The 20,307-nt window shown below is 51.6% G+C and overlaps 1 protein-coding gene across 1 annotated transcript in view; it reads left to right on the forward strand.

Moving 5' to 3' along the window:
- Positions 1-1,842: 1,842 nt before the first annotated feature.
- Positions 1,843-20,307, forward strand: part of RASGEF1C (RasGEF domain family member 1C) — a gene marked incomplete at both ends in the record, with an annotated part of 32,049 nt that continues 13,584 nt past the window's right edge. The window contains 9 exons of the mRNA XM_079917034.1: positions 1,843-2,019; positions 2,191-2,313; positions 3,490-3,627; positions 10,457-10,657; positions 11,716-11,790; positions 16,855-16,944; positions 18,625-18,727; positions 19,234-19,313; positions 19,396-19,491. Coding sequence (XP_079773160.1) covers positions 1,843-2,019; positions 2,191-2,313; positions 3,490-3,627; positions 10,457-10,657; positions 11,716-11,790; positions 16,855-16,944; positions 18,625-18,727; positions 19,234-19,313; positions 19,396-19,491 — 1,083 coding nt within the window. The remainder of the gene's footprint in view (positions 2,020-2,190; positions 2,314-3,489; positions 3,628-10,456; positions 10,658-11,715; positions 11,791-16,854; positions 16,945-18,624; positions 18,728-19,233; positions 19,314-19,395; positions 19,492-20,307) is intronic.

The raw sequence follows: 20,307 nt of genomic DNA on the forward strand, positions 1-20,307 counted from the left end.
TCCCCAGAAAGGCCCCTCTGCAGACCCTCTCACATTGTCTGACGGACCACCCTGAGCTACAGAGAGGTTTCCAGAATCGCCTCCACCTCCACTACTGGCTCATCTTTGAGAAAACTGGGATCTGGGACAGGCTACAGGGAGGAGGTGCCAGGTGTCTGGCAGGAGAGAGCGGACCTTCCTGGCCTCAAGAGCTTTCTGTCTAGTGGAACTGGGCTCTGGTTCTGGGCTCTGGGTGTGCGGCAGAGGCAGCGCTCACCCCAGAGTTAACCACCATTCCCTGCAGGGCAGCCCCCGTGTGCCCTCATGTGCAGCAGCTTTCCCACTGGGATGGACAGGAGACAATTTTGTGAAATTTTAGTTTCATCAACTGAAAATTGAACACTTACAACTTTGCTGGAAAGGTGAAATAAAGCTGTGGCTGTCCCTAGGGCTGGGACTGTCCAGGCCGCTGTTCAGACTGGTTCCCGCACCCTCCCTGCACCGTAACCCAGTCGCTGCACGCCCTAGGGACAGCCCTCTGCAGGGCTGCTTCTGATCCCCAACATCAGCTTGGACTCTCCAAGTCCCTCTGTCTTTACTTTCAGGGCCAGGTCACCAGCGGGCAGGAGAAGTCAGAAACAGGCTGGGACCAGGGTCTGCCATGGGGGCAGCAGGGGTGAGGTGAGAGGGGCAGTGGGGAGGCTGCTCCCTGTAAGGTCCCTGTGGTGAGCCTGCAGGACTCCACAGTTAAGGCTGCGGGGGCTGCTTGAATGTATGGAGAGATGGTTACGTATGGGAGCTGGTTAAACGTATGGGAGATGGTTAAACAGTCACAGGCTTGGCCAGGACTCGCTGCTACAAGTGCCCCAAAGGCTTCGTTCAGGAAGACTGGCCAACAGGCATATGTGCAGAGCCCGAGGGAGGAAGCACTGTCCAGTGCACACTCGTGGATGGGTGCCTGCTGCAGGCCAGGACCTTGACTCAGTGCTGGGTCAGAAGATATGTGTGCTGTGGCCCCACATGGAGGAGGTCTGGCTGGAGACCTTTCTCTATACCAGGCACCAGCAGCACCCCAAGCACTCCACAGTGCTAACAGGGAGAATCTGCTGATGCCCACCGGAAGTCAGGCCCAGCCTTGACGGGTTGCTGCAGGGAAACAGGGAAGGTCCCACCTAGGGGGAGTCACTTCAGCCACGTGCAGAGGGATGGAGGATTGAAGATGGTGGGAGAGCCTTCCTGCAAGGGGGGAATAGCGGGACAGGTCAGTGGGTCCTAATCACAAAGAGCCTGGACCGTCATTTGGCTGCACCTGAGAGAAACTCAAACCGACTCATGTGATGGAGCAGTCCACAGAGCAGCTTCGGGCACAGCAGGATCCAGGGCCTCACCCACAGAACTCAGGAATGTGCTCGCTTTCCTGGCTCCTTGAGGGACAGGATGGTTCCAACCGTGCCATTCCACTGCTCAGGGACCCAGGGGAAAGAGCTTTCAAGTGCCACAGAAGTTCTAGGATTGCATCTGAGCCCTCTAGTTTGGATCAGGTCCACCCCCGACTCATTCTTGTGGCCAGCAGGAGGGCAAATAACGTTGATTGTCTAAGCCTGGTCAAAAACAACCTTCACTGCGAGTAGGAGTGGATACTGGAAACAGTCAGTCCCTAAATGACTAGGAATGATAATGGAAAAGAGATGATTCCTGGGGATGCAGTGGCTATGGGGTGGGGGGATCCCTCCCTGGCAGCCCTCCCAGGAGGTGATCACTGGGCTCAGGTGGGCACAGAAGAGCCTATGGGAGGCAGGGCCTGCCCAGCCAGGATCCCAGGGGACCAGCAGGTCCAAATGCCCCTTGCCATTGCAGGTAGGCATGCCCCGGACACTGAGCACCTCCGACATGGTCACTCCAGGCAGCCTCGGCCCACCCCACCCTGAGCCCACGGATGGTGAGCAGGCCGGGCAGCCCCTCCTGGATGGAGCTCCATCCTCAGCCTCCCTGGACACCCTGATCGAGCAGCTGGTGCCCAAAGCTGACTACTACCCTGAGGTGGGTGATCCACCCAGTGGGGAGGAGGGGTAGCAGACTGGGCTCTCCTCCACCAGGCATGGGGGAGACAGCAGAGCTGGGGCTGGCTGGGCCTGGGGGTGGAGTAGGCTGGGAGGCACGTCCTTCCATGCCCTTGTGAGCACATGCTGCCTTTCTCCCGTATCCCCCCAGAAAGCCTACATCTTTACCTTCCTGCTGAGCTCCCGCCTCTTCATCGAGCCCCAGGAGCTCCTGGCCCGGGTCTGCCACTTGTGCATCGAGCAGCAGCAGCTGGACAAGCCAGTGCTGGACAAGGTGAGAGGCAGGGCAGGGCCGGGGGCCTCCGAGTGTACTGGGTCTCCCCTGACATGCACTTGTGAATCAACCTCTTGGAGAGGCAGCAATTGCTCCCGTTCTCCTGACAAGGAGCCCACAGGGGTTTCTGACTTGTCTGAAGCCCAGAGCCAGAAGGGACAGAGTCAGAACCTTTAACCCCAGTGCTGTTTTCCAATGCCCTAGGGGAGCCCAAACCTGGGCCCCCAGAGCCCCATGAGTAGATCCCCATCTGTGGCCTGGGATGGCCCTGCCGTGCCTGTTGGTCTCCCTGCCCCCGGCACCCTCTGTTCCACCCTTTCTTCTTCTGCGGGTCCACTGTTGGCTCAGCCTTCCCTCGGTTCCCCATATCCTTTCCTCTGTCCCTCGCCATATCCCATGGGCTACAACTGTCTATTTATACATGTGTCAGTAGGGTTCCGCTGTCCAGTGATAGAAACCCAGTTTCAACGGGCCTAAGGCAAAGGGACTTTACTGGCTCATATAACTGCAAAGTCTCAAGCTACCACTGGCTCCAGGGACTAAAGCACCATTAAAACGTGGTCTTTCTCCCTAAGACCCCTTGCTTTGTTTACCTCTGGCCAGCCTCACTCTGGCTCAGGCAGGTTCTCTGTACGGTCTGATGGCCTCCGCGGCTCCAGGGTCATGGTCTACCCTTCCCAATCCTGTGGAAAGAGGAGCCTGATAAATAAAAGCCCCGATCTCATTGGCTTAGCTTAGGCCACATGCCCCTCTGTGAGCCAATCACAGTGCATGATGGGGGTGTGCCATGCCCTGATTGGCCAGCACTGATCTGGGCACACTCCTGGAGCCCTGGGTCAGGATCAGCTGGGAAGGATGGAGAGGGAGACCCCACAGGAAAACAGATGCTGTCACCACAGAAAGGGAGATGGGACGACTGGCAGTTACAAACAAGAGATGACCCCCATTCCAAATGTGTGTCTGTCCCCCTCTGCTTTGCTGTGGTCAGCCCCCATCCCCATGTCCCGTCTCTGTCTCCTGGCACAAAGTAGGCACGAGGCCCACCCCGCCTCGGCCATTGCTGCTGCCCCTCGGACAGCCCAGACGCGCAGTGAGTGGCTGAGACAGAGGCTGCTGTGACCCCCACCTCCCAAGCAACCCTCACCAAATGCAGACGACCCTCGGATTGCCTTGCAGGCCCAGGTCCGGAAGTTTGGCCCCAAACTGCTCCAGTTGTTGGCCGAGTGGACAGAGACGTTCCCTCGGGACTTCCAGGAGGAGTCGACCATCAGTCACCTGAAGGATGTGGTGGGCCGCATCGCCCCCTGTGACGAGGTGGGCGAGCCAAGCGGGATTCTCTTCACCTTGTCTACACCCTCACACCCCAGATCTGAGCCTGTTCCTGGGATGGCCTCAGGGTCCTCATCTCCCCACCAGCACACTGCAGCCCCTCTAAAATCAGCCCCTTTCTGCCCCATCAGAGAATCAGGCACTGCAGAGCTGGCAGGGAGAGCAGGCCTCTGGTTCCAGGCCTGGTCTCTTGACCTTTCTCCTGTCCTGCTCTCATCAGTGGCATCAGATGGCAAGTGAAGGGCTCTTGTGGCTGCGTGGTCGGGCCATAGGTCAATGACCCATTAGGCTGGCCTGGCAGAACCCTCTTCCCCAGTAGCTTGGGAGGCAGCCAGTGTATTGGGCATCTGGTGCCTCTGCGCCCCACACCCTGCCCTGCTCTCCCAGCTGCATTACTCTGGGGAAGGCACTTAAAGGTGAAAGAGGAACAAAACTCCCTACTCCCTACCTCCCAGGATTAGGGTGAGAACACTGAGGGGGAGTGCATGTTGCTTGCCTTGGGAGGAGACTGAATGTGGCAAGCTGACAGCTAGTGACATGCCCCACAGTGGGTCTGAACACAGAGCCAGCCAGAGCCAAAGGAGAACTGCCAAGGCAGGCTGGGCACCAGGAAGCTGTAAAGTCCAAGGCCTAACTGAGGCTCAGAAAGGGATGCCCTGCCCTGAGGTCATTTCACATAGCCAGCAAGTTAGTTGTTATGAGAGCTCAGTGAGATGAGGGTCATCTCCTCCTCCTCCTTTGCATCCCCTGATCCATCTGGGGATTATAACACTTGGCTTAGGTTGCAGCAGAAAGGAGACTCAGGGAAGGCTCAATGACTGGATGGATCAGGAGGATGAAGCAGGAAGGGGAGATGCTGACTGACCGGCTTGGTACATAGTTGGCTACTTTGATGGATGAGTCGAGGGGGAAAGAAAGATGTTTGGGAAGTTGGGTAGGCAGGGAGATTTATGGGCTAAGTGGATGTGGAGAGATTGATGGAAAGAAGTGGAGGAGAAAGGTAGAAATGATAGCTAGATGAGTGGGTAGATGGATGACTAGATGGATGGGAGGGTGAGTGAATGGGTAGGTGGATGGGTGTGTGTGGGTATGGGTGGGTGGGTGAGAACATGGATGGGAAGGTGGGTGGGTGGATGGATGGATGGATGGATGGATGGACGGATGGTGGATGGATGGATGGGTGGGTGAGCGGATGGACGGTGGATGTATGTATGAATGGATGGATGGTGGATTGATGGTGATGGATGGATGGATGAATGGTGGATGGATGTATGAATGGATGGATGAGGGCAAATGTTAGACTGGAGGGAGGAAGGATAGATAAGTGAATTGATGGATCTGTGGGTGGGTGAATGTATAAAAGGGGAGGTGGGTGGGAAATAGATGGTTGCAGGGACGGTAGATGGATGGATGGATGGATGGATGGATGGATGGATGGAGCAGAGGGTATGTAGTGAGATGAGAGCCCAGTCCTCTGCTTTATCTCTCTCCCCTGCCACAGTAGGCCTTCAAGCAGGTGAGGTCTAAGCCATTGACAAGATGGATTATCTGCCCGTATCAGGCCTGCCTCTGCCATTGGCAGAGCAATTTCAGAGGCAGACCCTGCCATTCTGGCCACCGTGGCGTGGGATGGGTGTAAGTCCTGGGCTTGTTTCCTTGAGAAGCAGTGCCTCCTCACTGAGCCCTCAAAAAATCTGTCAAGACTGTGCTGGGAAATCTTTTCTAACTACCCAGTAGATGAAAATAAGATACAGCCAAGACCTATGAATGGGCTATAGAAAGCAGTCATCCACCAGGTGTGGATTTTCAAAGCAGAAATAACTCATTCGGGGCATTTCTCATTCCTTCCCTCGGAATCCAATTAGGTGTGCTGAGTGGTGAGAACTGGACCTGGGATTCCCTAGTCTCCATGCCACCCACCCAGGCTCAGGCCAGGGGTGACCCATGTGTCTTTGTAATCCCCAAGTTTCCCTTCCCCAGAAAGCACCTGCTCCAAGGGGATGTCCTGTAGGTGCTGGTTTCCCTCCCCTGGATGCTGTGGGTGGACTGCAGGCTGCTCCCCTCCCAGCACAGGCACAGTCTCAGCTGGGAAAGGAGCTGGTGAGCCCTGAACCAAACGGATGAGGCAGGGCCCACAGGACTCAGAACATGAGGTCAGGGTCAGACCTTCTGAGCTCAGATCCCAGCTCAGAAACCACAGCTATGTGACTTTGGGCAAGGTGCTTCCCCTCTCTGAACTTCAGTTTCTTCATCAGTCAAACAGAGACGATAACTGCTCCCACCACACAGGTCTGCGGCAAAGGCCCTGAAGTCACGTGTGCTCGTATTTCAGCACTTGGTAAATGTGAGCTATGATGAGGAACAAATTCTTTCCAAAGTTCAGGCACATGGGGATTATTTTTAACTTTTTTGAAACTTTTGTTATGGAACATTTCAAACATATACAAACATAGATAATAGTAACCATGAACTCCTGTGTGCTCATAGCCTAGCTTCAACAATTATCAACATTTTGCCAAACTTGTTTCTTCTATCCCCTCACACACTTCCCCTCCCTCCAAATTATGTTTTTAAATCATAGGCATTATATCTTTTCCTCCAAAAACATTTCAGAATCATCTTGTAAAAGATTTCTTACACAGAGATAGGATCAAGATAGGATGATATAAAGTGTTGTGCATAATACAATGAGATGAACACAGTGTTTTCAGAACTGCGTGTCTTTGGGCAAGTTACTTAACCTCTCTGGACCTTAAATTAATTTCTGTAAGAGGGAAGATGATAAGCCCTCCCTCAAAGGGCTGTGAGGAGAACAATGCTGCTCAGGAACGTGGAGGAGGTGGTACAGGGCCAGGAAGGAGTGGGGCTTCCCCATCAAAGTGGCTGTGAAAGGTGACACCTTTCTCTTTCTTCCTGCCCCCCTGCCATTTCCTGGAAGCCTCATGTCCTCACTGTGCTCCCCACCACCTCTCAGTAACCGGGAACAAGGGGCTGGAGCGTCTCTGGGAAGGCCATTCTCTATGACTGTGGGTTCTGTGCTGCTCCAGTCCACCCTCGGCTCCCATCCTGGTAGGTTGGGCTCAGCAGTTACAACTCAGGAAGACCAATGCCGAGGCTGAGAGAGACTGGGGGATCACAGGAAGGCATAGAGGGTCACAGCCCTGGTGAGGGAGACAGGACAGGAGGACAGCAGTGCCTTGGCCACACCCACTGGGCTGGCCAGAGGAGGCTGACTGTACGGGCAGCCTTCCTCGCTCTGGCCTTGCTCTCCCACTCACATGGCTGTCTACTACCTCCCGCCAAGGGCAAAGGTGGTGGACAGCTGACTCAGAGAACGAGCTGGCAGTGGGTGCAGAACTCCTGCCTGTGCAGGTGGGCTAAGCCCATTGGACATCAGCCGCAGGCTGGCTCAGGTGGGAGCTTTCAGGAACTTCAGAAAACAAGGGCCCGTACTCGTCTGGATAGAAATGGATCCTAATCACGAAACACTCAGTCCAAGAGAACTTGGAGGCACCTGGAGAGCCATGGCCACCACCCAGGCCACGCTTGGATGGCGACCTCTACACTCACACTCGGCTCCGTGCATGCAGCAGGCAGCTCTGTGAGAATGACAGAGAAAACAGCCCAGTCCCCATCCTCCCAGCTCACAGGCGAGCCACTGGGGGAGAGCTGAGCCATGCTGGGTGCACCCCAGCTCTCGAATGTGGGCTCCTGACAGTGACAAGGAACACACTGGCGTTCTCAGCGGTAGGTCCCTGGGCCTGCCCAGATTCACTGAGATCTCCCAGACGGTGTCCACAAGGTGTAGAAATCAGTGAGAGAATGAGAGGAGGTCAAAGAGAAGGTCAAATACCTTCCCCACATTCAGAGGGGGAACAGAAGATTCAGGAAAAAATCAACACATAAGCTTGAGGTTAACACTAAAGGAAAATTTTTAAATGAATTAGCACGCAAGCAATGGCAATTGTTTGGAGTGAATATTGGTTCAATAGAAACAAGTCCTGCTAAATTGTCTGCATATTTTTAAAGATAGGGCCAGTGCCTGGTTCTATCAAACTGTAGCCACAGATGCACTGCATCCTTGACTTCAGTAGAGCTCTGAAGTCTGCCTTGGAGAGGCTGACTGTCTAGAAGCAGGTGAAGGCCAGTTTTATCTAATCAGCAAATATGTGTGGGCCCCTCCTGTTCATGCTGGGGACCAGCAAAGAGTGACCCAGTGTTGCCTTCATGGAGCTGGTACTCCAGTGAGAGGCTTGGACAAGGGCTCTGAAGGAAGGGCATGGAGCTTGGAGGGAGAAGGCTGTACAGGTCCTGCCTGGGTCATGGGGCAGGAGGGACAAGGGGTCAAAGGGATTGGGGAGTGGTCTGTGTCTGGAGCACAGAAAAGAGGAGCAAGGGCTACATGGAGGCCATTGAGCATGCCCAGAGCTGACCTCAGGGCCTCCAAGCCATGTCAGGCTTTTTGTCTTTGCAAAAGCAGGGAGGCAATTTAGGGAAGAAGCATGCAGTGGTCAAATGTGCATTTTGAACAGAACACTCTTGCTACAGGGTGGAATGGAGAGAGGCTGGCGTGAATGCATGGGGCCCACTGAGGAGGCCACTGCAGCCACCAGGGAAATGACTATGGCCTGGACCACATACACTGTGGTGGATGACAAGCATGGAAATGGAAGAAGACAAAATCAAGAGGGTTGGTGATGGCCTGGAGGGCCTGAGGGAGAAGGTGGTTTGAGGATGGCTCCACGTCCAGGTGCCTGATGCCAGTGCTCCGTTCAGCGGACAGGGATGCAGGTGGAAGAGGCAGGCCTGGGGAGGAGAGCATGACTTCTTGCATGCACCAGGTCCAGGTGGCCCCTTGCCCACATGGCTCTGGAGATCAGAGGAGAAGGTTGTCTGCACACGAATACTAAACGACACTCTGCACATGAACCAGAAAACCCAGGAATGAAGTACAGAGGATGGTGAAGAGAGGAATAGACAGAGGCAGGAGGAACCCAGCATGCAATCACAGTGCAGACAGACAAGCCTACAAACAGCCCAAGGCAGGAGAAACTGGGGAGCTGAGGCAGATGCTGCCTGAGAAACAGCCCCTGGCTTTCATGACAGGAGGTCCTTGGTGCCAGTGAGAGTCAGTCTGGTGACAGGAGAGGAGGCAGATGGGATGGTGGAGGGTTGAGTGGGAAATGCGGGATCTCAACAGCCAGTGTAGCCACCTCTGGGCTGGGTAGCAGAGAGAGGTGGGGGGCTGGTGGAGGTGTTGGGAATCACCAGTGACTGTGTCACCGGGGCTGGCTCTGACTGGACCTAACTCACCATCTTCCTGGCACTCAAATGAAGACCTGGGAGGCAGCATGGGTGCTGACCACACTTTTGGATACAGCAAAGCTGAGACGGATTGTTCCTTCCACTGGCGACAAAGGGAAGACTTGGACCTCAGTTTACCCACACACTGCCCAGCTAACCCCTGGGTGCCTTCTGGGTCTGCCCCCCACGGCTCTGGGAGTTAGGGTTAGTGTTAGGGTTTGGGCTTAGGTTCGGGTTTCCTGTGTCCTGAGGGCTCTACCACAGCTGCCCTGGCCACTCCACAGAGAAGCACTTTCATAAGGGGCTGGGATGCCACCTCCATCACCAGAGCTCTGGGCACCAACAATGCTGGACCTCAGTGCTCCTTTGAGCCCCATCAGAGACTTGAGGAAACACTGAGGTCCCCCAGGCAAGCCCTACACCCTACGCCCCACCTGCAAAATGCCTCTGGGTTTGTGTGCATGAAGAATGTGCACTTTTTCTATCTGAAATTACCTGGTAGTACTGACTAGCCACAACCTTCTTCTGAGGCCTCTGGGACCAGGCCCCGCTGGGAACCTGTCTTCCTGACACCTTGTTGTTGGCAGGAGTCCAGGCCCCAGATGCCCACTGCCACTCCCAGGCCAGGTCCTGGCTCAAGGGGGTTGAATCCACCTCTGGGGGAGCCATTTGCTGACCAGTCGGGGGCCTGTTCTGTGGGCTACTGACCAAACCTTTGGGAATGTGTGGACCACTTGCTCAGTAAACCCAGCTAGTCTGATGCACCTTCCTTGGAAATAGGGGTCTCTGAGGGGCAATAATCAGTTTCCCCATGGGGTGGGAGGGTGGTCCCTGCACCAAGCCCAGCATCTGAGCTGCATGTTGAGGGGCTCTGTCGGTACAGTAAATGCTTATCAAGTGTCCACTGCATGCCCAGAGCTATGACACAGAGAGGTTAACGCAGACTTCCCTGCCCCTGCCGAGCTGTCATTCTGCAGGGGAGTAAACAACCCCAATCGTCTCTTGCAGTGGTCCCATAAGGAAGTCACACAGGGTGAGCTGGAGACAGAGTGCCAGGGGCAGAGGATGAACAGCAAGGCTGGTCAGGGAAAGCCTCTCTAAGCTAGGCCTGGGAGACAGGAGGGGACCCCCATTGAAGCCAAGCAAAAGACTAGCACCCAGGGCAGGGTCCATTCCACATCTCCCTCCTCTATCCCTCTACCCCCTGGCAGTCCCCACCCCATGCTGCCCCTCTCCCCAGACAGCTGGGGGGGCTTGCACCCAGCCACTCTCCCTAATGTGTGCTCTTCTTGGCTCCCGCTGGTGATCCTGCAGCCTTCTCCCCAGCCAGCCTTGACTGTAGGCCCCAAACCCAGCCTGCCCTGGATTGGGTCCTATTTCAGGGTCGGGGAGGTGCAGGCACACCTAGGAGCAGCCCATCCCTGACAGCTGGGGAGCCTGCCTGCCTCAGCTATTAGATATGCGGAGACAGGTTTCCAGGCCTGAGCACCCTCTCTCTACCCTCCTCCAGGCATACCGAAAGAGGATGCATCAGCTCCTGCAGGCTCTGCACCAGAAGCTGGCAGCTCTGGGCCAGGGGCCGGAAAGCCTGCTGGGCACTGACAAGCCCATCTCCTACAGGAACAAGCCTCCAGCCTCTATCCACAGGGAGCTCCTCAGCATCTGCAGTGACCCCTACACACTGGCTCAGCAGCTGACCCACATAGAGCTGGTGAGCAGGCCCACACCGCCCTCCACTCAGACCCAGAGCCTGGAACACTGAAAATAGTGGGCCACCCCCCAACTCCCTGTCTTGTACCCCACCTGGTCTCAGCCTAACCCAGGGCCTGAGCCCATCACATCAGGGCCACCCAGGCATCTCCAGAGGACCCTGACTCTGGAGCGAGGAACAGGAAGGCTGGAGGTACCAGCCCTGCCCAACTTTGACCTCTGGCCTGCCTGAGAGTCCAGGCCTGGGACAGAGGAACTAGGTTCAGATCCTGGCTCTGACACCACCTGATGTGTGATCCTCCCACATCCAAGGCCTTCCCCACCTGGGCCTCGGTTTTCCCCATCCAGGACTCACACAGTCACACTGTACCCACCCCAGCTTTCCAGAGAAGTGCAGACAGGCCTTCCTGTGTGTGAAAGGGATGCCCTGGCCTAACCTCCAGTATATTGGGCTCCTTGTAGATGCAGAGGCCAAAGGGGCCTGCCCCAGAGAGAAGGGAAGCTCGGGAGTAGGGTTCTTTTCTTTTAAACCTCCATCGTTTATGGCACCCTTACTGGTTTCCAGGCATTATATTCAAGAGTTACGTGCACTATCTCATCTTCCCACCACCTTACCAGATAGGTGCTATTATTATTGTCTTTTCACAGTTGAGGAAGCTAAAGCCAGAGTGTTTAAGTGACTTGCCAGAAGTCACACAGCAGAAGGGACAGAGCCAGGATTCAATTCTGACCCAGACCCCATGCTCTTAGCCATCAGGCCTACCCTGGAGGGAGCAGGTCATTTCAATTACCCGATTCCGAGCCTGGTTTCCTAGGTATCACACCCTACAAGCACTCCCTATGGAGACATTGACCCCTGCCCCCATGAAATACAGCAGCCCCTGAGCATGGGAAAGGAGGGGCTGCCCCCTTCAAGATGGTGCTAAGCTCTGTGACAACCCAGAACAGGGCTGTAGAGGCCCGGTGAGAAGGGCAGCTGGGCCCATGCCAGGCCCCCAGGGAGCATCCCTTCCCCATACATTTCCCATTTTCCCAACTCCTTTTCTGTCTCTGGTGCAGGAACGGCTACAACACATTGGACCTGAGGAATTTGTCCAGGCTTTTGTGAACAAGGACCCTCTGGCCAGCACAAAGGTAGAAGGCCCTTGGACGGACTGTCCCAGCAGTGACCCCTAGTCACCGGTCCCTCTGGGGGATCCCCGGAGCATCAGCTGAGCCAGCTTCGGAGGGACCAAGGGCAGATGGGCTTGGAGCTGTCGTGCCCACTCCACCCATGCCCCTAGCCCAAGGCCATCACACCCCAGCAGCCCTGAGTCCTGGGGAAGCCTGGGAGGGCGGGATGAGCCTGGCCGGGTCACCCACCCAGCGAGGGCGGAGTGGCGGTCGAGGAGCAGGAGCCCTGGGTGGGTTAGAGGGTAGAGGTTCGCACGGGGCCCGCTCCAAGACCCCATGTGCCCTCCCGGTGCTTTGCGGTGGGCGCTGATGCCCTCTAGCGGCCACCCGGGGTAACGCGGGCTGGTGCCAGCTGCCCAGGGAAGTTAAGGGCATGCTCTTCCCTCTGAAGGTGGAATTTCAGAGCCTGCCCCTCTCTCTCAGAGCCCAACCAGCAGTTAGCCTGGTGCTTATCAAGGAGTTAAATCCGAACCAGAACTGGAAATATCCTGTCTTCTGCCCTGGCACCTAATAAAAGAAGAGAAAACTGAATATGCAATTGCATTTCACCTCTCGGATAAGCAAAGATTAAACATGGGTGTGTATGTGCAGGGAAAGGGACCGTCTCATACACGCTGGTAAGGGGTAAAATTGGCACAGCCACTTTGGAGAGCAGCATGGCAATAGCATCAACACTTGAAATATACACTCTGGACCCCAACTTTCCACACCTAACAATTTACCCTGCAGATATACACACACATGTACACAAAGATGTATGCACAAAGATATTTGGGATATCTTTCTGTGCTTTATGACCAAAGGCTGGAAGCAAACTACCTTACCATCCACAGGGACTTGATTAAACATTATAATACATCCATACATAGAATGCTATGCAACTATTAGAATAAGAGTGACTGTAAGAATGGAATAATCACCAAAGGTCCATTGTTGAGAAAAGAAAGTAAAGTGAAGAGCAGTGGCAAAGAGTATGTGACCATCTGTGTAACAACAACAGATAGGAGGGTGCATGATACATATCCCCTTGCACATGCGTGTGGACAATCTCTAGGAATACTGGTTACTCTGGGGAGCCCAGCATGGAGCTGGGAGAAGAGTGGAAAGGAGACTTTGCTACTCTTATTGAGTTGTTTGTTGTTCTGTTTTGTTTTGTTTGGGGGTTTGGCCCTTTCCAAGTATTATTTTTTATTGTGAAATACATCAAGATTGCACGTGACATTTCTTTACCCACTCTACTGTAGATGAACATTTTTGTGTTGCTTCCAGACTCTTGGCTATTGTAGATATTGCTTCTATGAACATTCTTACACATTTCTAATGTATGTGGGTACATTTTTTCTAGGGCACCAGTTCTCAAATGTTTTGGTCTCAAGATGCCTTTTTCACTCTTAAAAATTATGGAGGACCCCAAAGAACTTTTGATTATGTACTAATAATATCTACCGGTATTTATTCTATTAGCCATTAAAGCCAATAACTTTTTAAAATATTTATTTATTCAAAAATCATAACTCATTATATGTTAATGTAAGTTTTATGAACAATAACTCTATTTTCCAAAATAAAAAAAAATTAATGAGAAGAGTGATATTGTTTTACAGTATTTTTACAAATCTCTTTAATGACTGAAAATAGAAGGCAGTTGAATTCTCTTAATCTACTTCTGCATTCAATCTCTTGACCTAACATTATTTGAGTTGAAAATCCATCCACACAAATATGTAGTTGGAAAAGAGAGGCATATATTACAGCCTTTTCAGATAATTGTGAATATTCTTCTTTGATAGTACACTAAAACTCAACAAGGGGTAATTTTTTAACATCAGCTGCAATTTGGAATCTGAAAATAAACTCTATCACTTTAAAATTCATTGGTCCATCTTGCATCTTGAATGGATCTTTTTGCCCATGCAGGATTTTGTGACATATATTGTCCATTTGGAAAATATGGGTTCACTGAATCAAGCAGACCTTCTGAATGTTGGCATGTTTCATTATATGATATTTTAAAATGATATTCATTATATATATTCACTACTGATATCACCCAAAAAGTTCTTAAGTATTGGGAAGCTGTCACGCTCCACAGGCAGATACATGTTTTATAAGTTCCCAATTTTCTCTTGAAAACTTGAATTTTATCCTTGGCAACGAATACTATCAGTTGTTTTCCTTGAAGTTACAGGCTCATTTTGTTGATTTTCAAGGAAATATCAACCAAATACTGAAGTCTGAGTAACCACAATGGGTCAGTCCTTCTTTCAGGTAAAAATAGTGCTCCATGAGTAAAGTTCAGCTCACAAGTCAGTCACACCAGTGCTTTCCCGCAAGACCACCATCAAAACTCTGTGTGCAGCAGAAGTGCCTATGTCTACAGTCCTCCCTTCGTATCTGTAGGTTCTGCAGCTGCAGATTCCACCAGCCTCAGATCAAAAATATTAGAAAAAATTAAAACTCCAGAAAGTTCTAAATAGCAATACTTGAATTTACTGCTCACCCAAGCAACTATTTACATAGTATTTACATTGTATTAGGTATTATAAGTAATCTAGAGATGATTTAAAGTACACGGGAGGATGTGCATAGGTTTATGCAAATACTACACCATTTTACATATGGAACTTGAGCATCCTCTGATTTTGGTATCTGAGGGGGGAGGTGGAACCATTCCCACCCCAAAGATACCGAGGGACAACTGCACTCCCATTTTGTCACATAGAACATGAAAAAGACATGTACTCAAGGGTTGAGATTTAATAAAACTGAAAAGTTTTTTGTCCTCAAGGACACTCTTAGTCACACTCACTTTTTTTCTTTTACTGTGAGTGTGTGGTAGTGAAGAACACGATGGCCACTGGTGTCATTTGGTGACTCTGTCTCGATTCAGGCTAAGGTGGCAGCAATTTTACCCATCATTCTATTATGCATTGGTACAAATGTCAACATGGTGAAAGGCAATAATCTATGAATATGAAATTAGGTTTGCCCTTGTGGACCCCCTGAAACGGTCTCAGGGACCCCCAGGAGTCCATGGACAACACTTTGAGATGTTGCTCTAATATATACCTACGAAGGGAATCACTGTGTCCGTCACAGGGTGGGCATATGATTAACCTTACCAGATGATGCCAGGTGAGGCTGTATCCATTTACACTGCCAGCAGGGAGTTATTCTTGCTCCACAGCCTCACTGACGCTTGAAATTGTCAGGCTTTTTAATTTTTGTCAAACTGTTAAATGGAGCATCTTTTCATGTGTTTTGGACATTCTTGTTTTCTCATCTATGAAATGCCTGTCCCTGATTTTTGTTCGGTTTTCTATTGGTGATTTGTCTTTTTCTTAAGGATTTTTAAGAGTTTTGAGTGAGTTTTTAAAATGTGTACTAGTTAATTATCCCTTGTCAGTTAGATGTACTGCAAATTTTCTTCTCCTAGTTGGTTGCTTTGCTTTTCATTCTCATTATTGTGTCTTTTAACGAACAAGTATTCTTAATTTCCTCCTTATAAGGAATTTACCTTTCTGGATTATTTTTGCCTCCATATTTTGAAGCTATGCTATTAGGTGCAGACAAATTTAGACTCATGACATATTCTCAATAAATCAAAACTTTTATCTTTATGCAGTTACCCTTTAAACTCTCTTAATGCTTCTTGCCTTGGAGTCCTTTTTTGCCTTAAAGTCTATTTTGTCTAATACTAATATAGCTATGTGATGATAAATATCACATAAATATTTATCACGTGTATTTTTCAATTTTTTTACTTATATCCTTGGGTTTGGGGTGTACCTCTTGAAAATAGCAGAAGGCTGGATTTTTAAAATTACAGTGACTGGTCTATATCAGGGTAATTACTGCTCTAGATGGATTTGTTTTTACTGTCTTCTGTTGTACCTTGTCTTCTTTACCTCTTGTGCTTCTTTTTTTCCTTCTTTCTTTACTTCCTTTGGATTCTCTGGAATTGTAGTACATTTATACAGTGGAATAGTCTACATCAATTTTTAAAATTATGTTTCCAAAGAATATTTTATAGCACATGAAAGGGTTCATGTAGAAAAATGTGGGAATATATATAGAATATAGAGATAGAGATAGAAACATACATACACACATACATACATAAACACATATGGTTGGTCCTCATTATTCACCTTTATATCCTATAGTCGTTGTGAACACTGAATTAGCAAATACTGAGCCATTACTCCCGGGGAAAACATAGGGTTAGGTTCCTTGCAAGCCTTTCATCACAACATTTTCATCAACCTGTCAATATATAACCTTGATTTATGTGTGTTTCTGTTTAATAAGACCTTATTTAATATATGTTGTTGATTCAATAACATTGAACTCATGGCCAACAGCACTGTGACTCACGTCTGAATGAAGCTTATCTAACACATATTTTTTTCCTTAGGGCACGTCACAACCTTCATATGCTTAGGAACACAAGACAGCATGGCAGCGCTGTGCTTGGGACCACTTTAAACAGTGAAATCACCAAGAAAAAGCACAAAAGTGCCAAAAAAAAAAAAAAGACACTAAATAGACTACAAAAAGGACACTTGTTTACAGTATGGGAGCTGAAACCAGAAGTCAGGGCATCAGCTCAACCTCAGCTGGGAACACACAGGTGCATTGGGTGACTCAAATGTTTTGCCACTCTGCACATGTCCACAAATGACCAAGAAGTGACATGAGTGTTATTTGGGGGGGTTACAAATGAAATTTTAGGAAGTAGATTCGCAAACACAAAATCTGTGAATAATGAGGATTAATTATGTGTGTGGGTATATGATATATATATATCATATTAAGTTATGTCTTTAAGTGTATAGAAAAAAAGACTAGAAGGATACACGTCAAATCATGTATTTTTGGATGGTTTTGAGATATTTGTGGATGGTTTTGAGGTTGCGACATTTCCCAGATTGTCTATAATGATCATGGCTGACTTCAAAAAGTTATTCGTGTTCAAAAAGTTATTGACAAAAAGCCTGAGCATGGTCCTTGTGTCTTTCCTAGCCTTGTTTCAGTGACAAGACTAACAACCTGGAAGCTTACGTGAAATGGTTCAACAGATTGTGCTACCTTGTGGCTACTGAGATCTGCATGGTGCGTAGGAAGCCAGGGCCTGACCTGGCATGGCCAAAGGTGGCCAGGGCTTGAGAGAAGCCTTCTTGGGAGGGAACCAGAAGAGCATCATGAGCCTGTCTCCAAGCCCAGGGCCAGGCTGGGCACGCTCTGGGACACCGGGTGTCACCCAGCTTGCCTGTAGTGATATCTCCCCTCTGGGTAGAGCCTGGCAAACCCCCGTCTTAGCTGCCAGGTCAGTGATGCGGTGGATCCTGGCGTGCCAGTGGATCCTGCCTGGCGTGGATCCACCTGCCAGTCACAGAGGGTGTCAGAGAGATGCTTGCTGAGGGAGAGGGGGGCGGGCTCTGCTTCTTCCACCTGTTCCTGGGGCGGACTGGTCTGGCCTGCAGACAAATTCCATTTGGCTCACTCAGGACTTAGAGGTAGAAATAATCTAACCTTTAAGAAGTGGGAGATTGCACTTTAAAGTCCAGGTCTCTGGCTTCTCCTGGAAAGCAGGAAGACCAGGAAACACTGAGCTGGACATGCTCGCCACCAGGTCTCAGCCCCGCCAAGCCAGACCCTGCCCACCCTCTTCCCTTCCTATGGCAGTGGAACCCTCTCCCAAGCCCATTCTCCCACTGTCAGGTGAAGCCCAAGGTCCCCCGTCTCAGGGGAAGATTGGAGGCAGCATATGTGCCAGGGTGGGCTCTCTGGAAGCAGACACTGAGACAGAGCTTGGGGCATAAGGTGTTTATGAGGGGTCTGCGACCGAGAAAGGAGAAGCTTATCTGTGATACCTCAGCCTGAGACAGTGCTTCCTGTCAGAGTGCCCACATCCACCCTAGTAGTTGGCCCTGATCCCCCACCTTGCTCGGTCACCATCACCATCCCCGTGTGGGCTGTCCCATGAAAGGGCAGGACCTCAGGCGGGCAGCTCTCGGAAGGGGTTTTGGATGCACAGCTCCTCAGACACCACAGCAAGCTTCTTGGCAGCAGTAAGGACCACTTCTGCAATTATGGGAGGAGGGCAATCTACGTGGAAAGAACACTGTAGGGTTCCTTGGGCCTTGCCTGCTTCTGACACCGCATCACTGGCCTGGCAGCTAAGACGGGGGTTTGCCTGAGTGAAGCCTGGACAGAGCCCACCCCAGAGTCAGGCAGCGCTTCAGCCTGGGAGAGGACACAGTTTGGTTCTGACCCATCAGAGAGATCAAAGTCTCACACACTCGACTCGAGCTGGGGTTGAAATCACAGTCAGTCGACAGAAAGCATTGGTGGGGCTGCTAGGGGACAGAGCCTCGGGGTCACCGTGGGGCCCCCGCACCCCGTGTGAAGTGGAGAAGTTTGGTGCTGGGAAGAGAGGTGAGGGAGTCATGTTTTCTGCTTCTAGGTGTAGGGGTGCTGGAGCTAGGCCTGAGAGGGCAGGAGGACATGTGGGGGCCCCCAGCACCTCCCATGCTGCAGGTGGCTCCTGTGTGGCAACAGGAGTCCCGCCAGCCCCCATCCGGCCCTCCATGGCAATGAGCTCTGTGCTAGCTCCACCCAGGGTGCACTGAGAGCCTCAGTCCCTGGGCTACAAATTGCTTTGGCATCAAGCATCTCAGCTGTGAAATGGGCTTAAAGAAGATTAATGAGGGATAGGACAGGTAAGCAGGGTGTGTGGTCAGGGCAGGGTGGGGACACCTCATCACTGAGGCTCATATGCCCTGTCCCCAGCCGTCCAAGAAGAAACAGAGGGCCCAGGTGATTGAGTTCTTCATCGACGTAGCCCGTGAGTGCTTCAACATCGGCAACTTCAACTCCCTAATGGCCATCATCTGTGAGTGGGCCTGGAGCCCCCGGTGCAAGTGCTCCCAGAGAGGGTGGAGTGGGCACACCCAGGCAGGTGGGGTGCAAGCCACCTGAGCAGGGGGTGGGTGCAGGCTGGGCCCATGTTCCCCCCACCCCACCCCAAAGGTCCTGGGGAGGTGCCCCTTTTGAGGCAAGCCCAGGGCTTTCAGGGTGCTTGATGAGAGCTTGGCAATGTGTCCCCAGACCCAGGGAAAGCAGGGGCCCAAAGCAGGCCCCTGGTCACAGTATAGGGCCAGTGTGGGACAGGGACTGGGACAGGGGCCCTGCACATACAGAAGCCAGGCCTACCTGTACACAGTGTCCATTAGCACCCACCCACCCTCCATCTGGCAGGCTGAGGCTCCACAAACATCAGCCCTGGTCAGGGTGCAGCCTGAGGGGCTAGGCCAGCTGGGGGCCTCACAGAGGGACTGTGCAGCTCAGAACAGTCCTCCCAGCCTGGCCCTGCCCCCAGCTCAGCCTTCCCTCTTTCAGCTGGCATGAACATGAGCCCTGTCTCAAGACTGAAGAAGACCTGGGCCAAAGTGAAGACAGCCAAGTTTTTCATCCTCGAGGTAAGCAAGGCTGCTGGGCTGCTGGGTGCCACCAGCCATCCCCAGGACACAGTTGCCCAAATGCCTCCCTATCTCCTTCCAGCACCAGATGGACCCAACAGGGAATTTCTGCAACTATAGAACAGCCCTGCGCGGGGCAGCCCACCGCTCCCTGACCGCCCACAGCAGCCGAGAGAAGGTAGGTCAGAGGCTTGCCCAGCCCTCAGAGCCCCTCCCTGCTCCAGACCACCTAGGCCCAGGTGGGGTGGTGACTTGAAGGTCATCTGGTCCAATCCCCTGCCCTTCTGCAGCATCTATAATAAGAGAGTCGTGTCACCTTGCTCGCATGCTTCCAGTATAGGGAACTCACCACCTCCCCAAACAGATCAACCCACCCCCCAGCAGCTCTAACTGGTAGCAAGTGCTGCCTTGTGGGGTTGTGTCAGCCACCTGGGGCTGTCCTCTCCAGAGGACCACACAGAGTAAGGCCATTCCCTCTTCCAGCCACCAGTCCTTCTGAGCCCCAGGCCCCACCTCCCTCTCTCCTCCTGAGTCAGCAGCCCCAGGCCTGCCCTGCCATGCTGTGGTCTCCAGTTCCCTCCCTTCTTGGGTCCCTTTGTTCTCTGAACAGCTCCATTTGTCAGGGTCCCTCTGTTTCAGATCAAATTGTGGTTCCAAGTACATAGGGTCTTACACCTCCTTATCCTAAAGGCAATACCTTCATTGATGTGGCCTCAGATCACATTTATGTTTTTGGAAATGACTAAACCAAAATTCTGTGGCTTCTTGCCACAGAATTGCATTTTCACAGATCTTGTTCTTATACATTTGCATTTGGAGGGCATTTGGTCATCCTGATCAATTTTGTTTCTCCTCCAAATTCTCCTAGTGGCCTCTGATACAAGAAACCATCCCAGGTCCTGGGATTGCCATGATCCGCCAGCTTAAAACCTGTCACCAGCTTGATGATTAGAGTCGTTCATCTCCATGGGGAGAAAACAGCAAGACTTGCTGT

Source organism: Stenella coeruleoalba (genome assembly GCF_951394435.1).
Source record: "Stenella coeruleoalba genome assembly, chromosome: 3".
Lineage (NCBI taxonomy): Eukaryota > Metazoa > Chordata > Mammalia > Artiodactyla > Delphinidae > Stenella > Stenella coeruleoalba.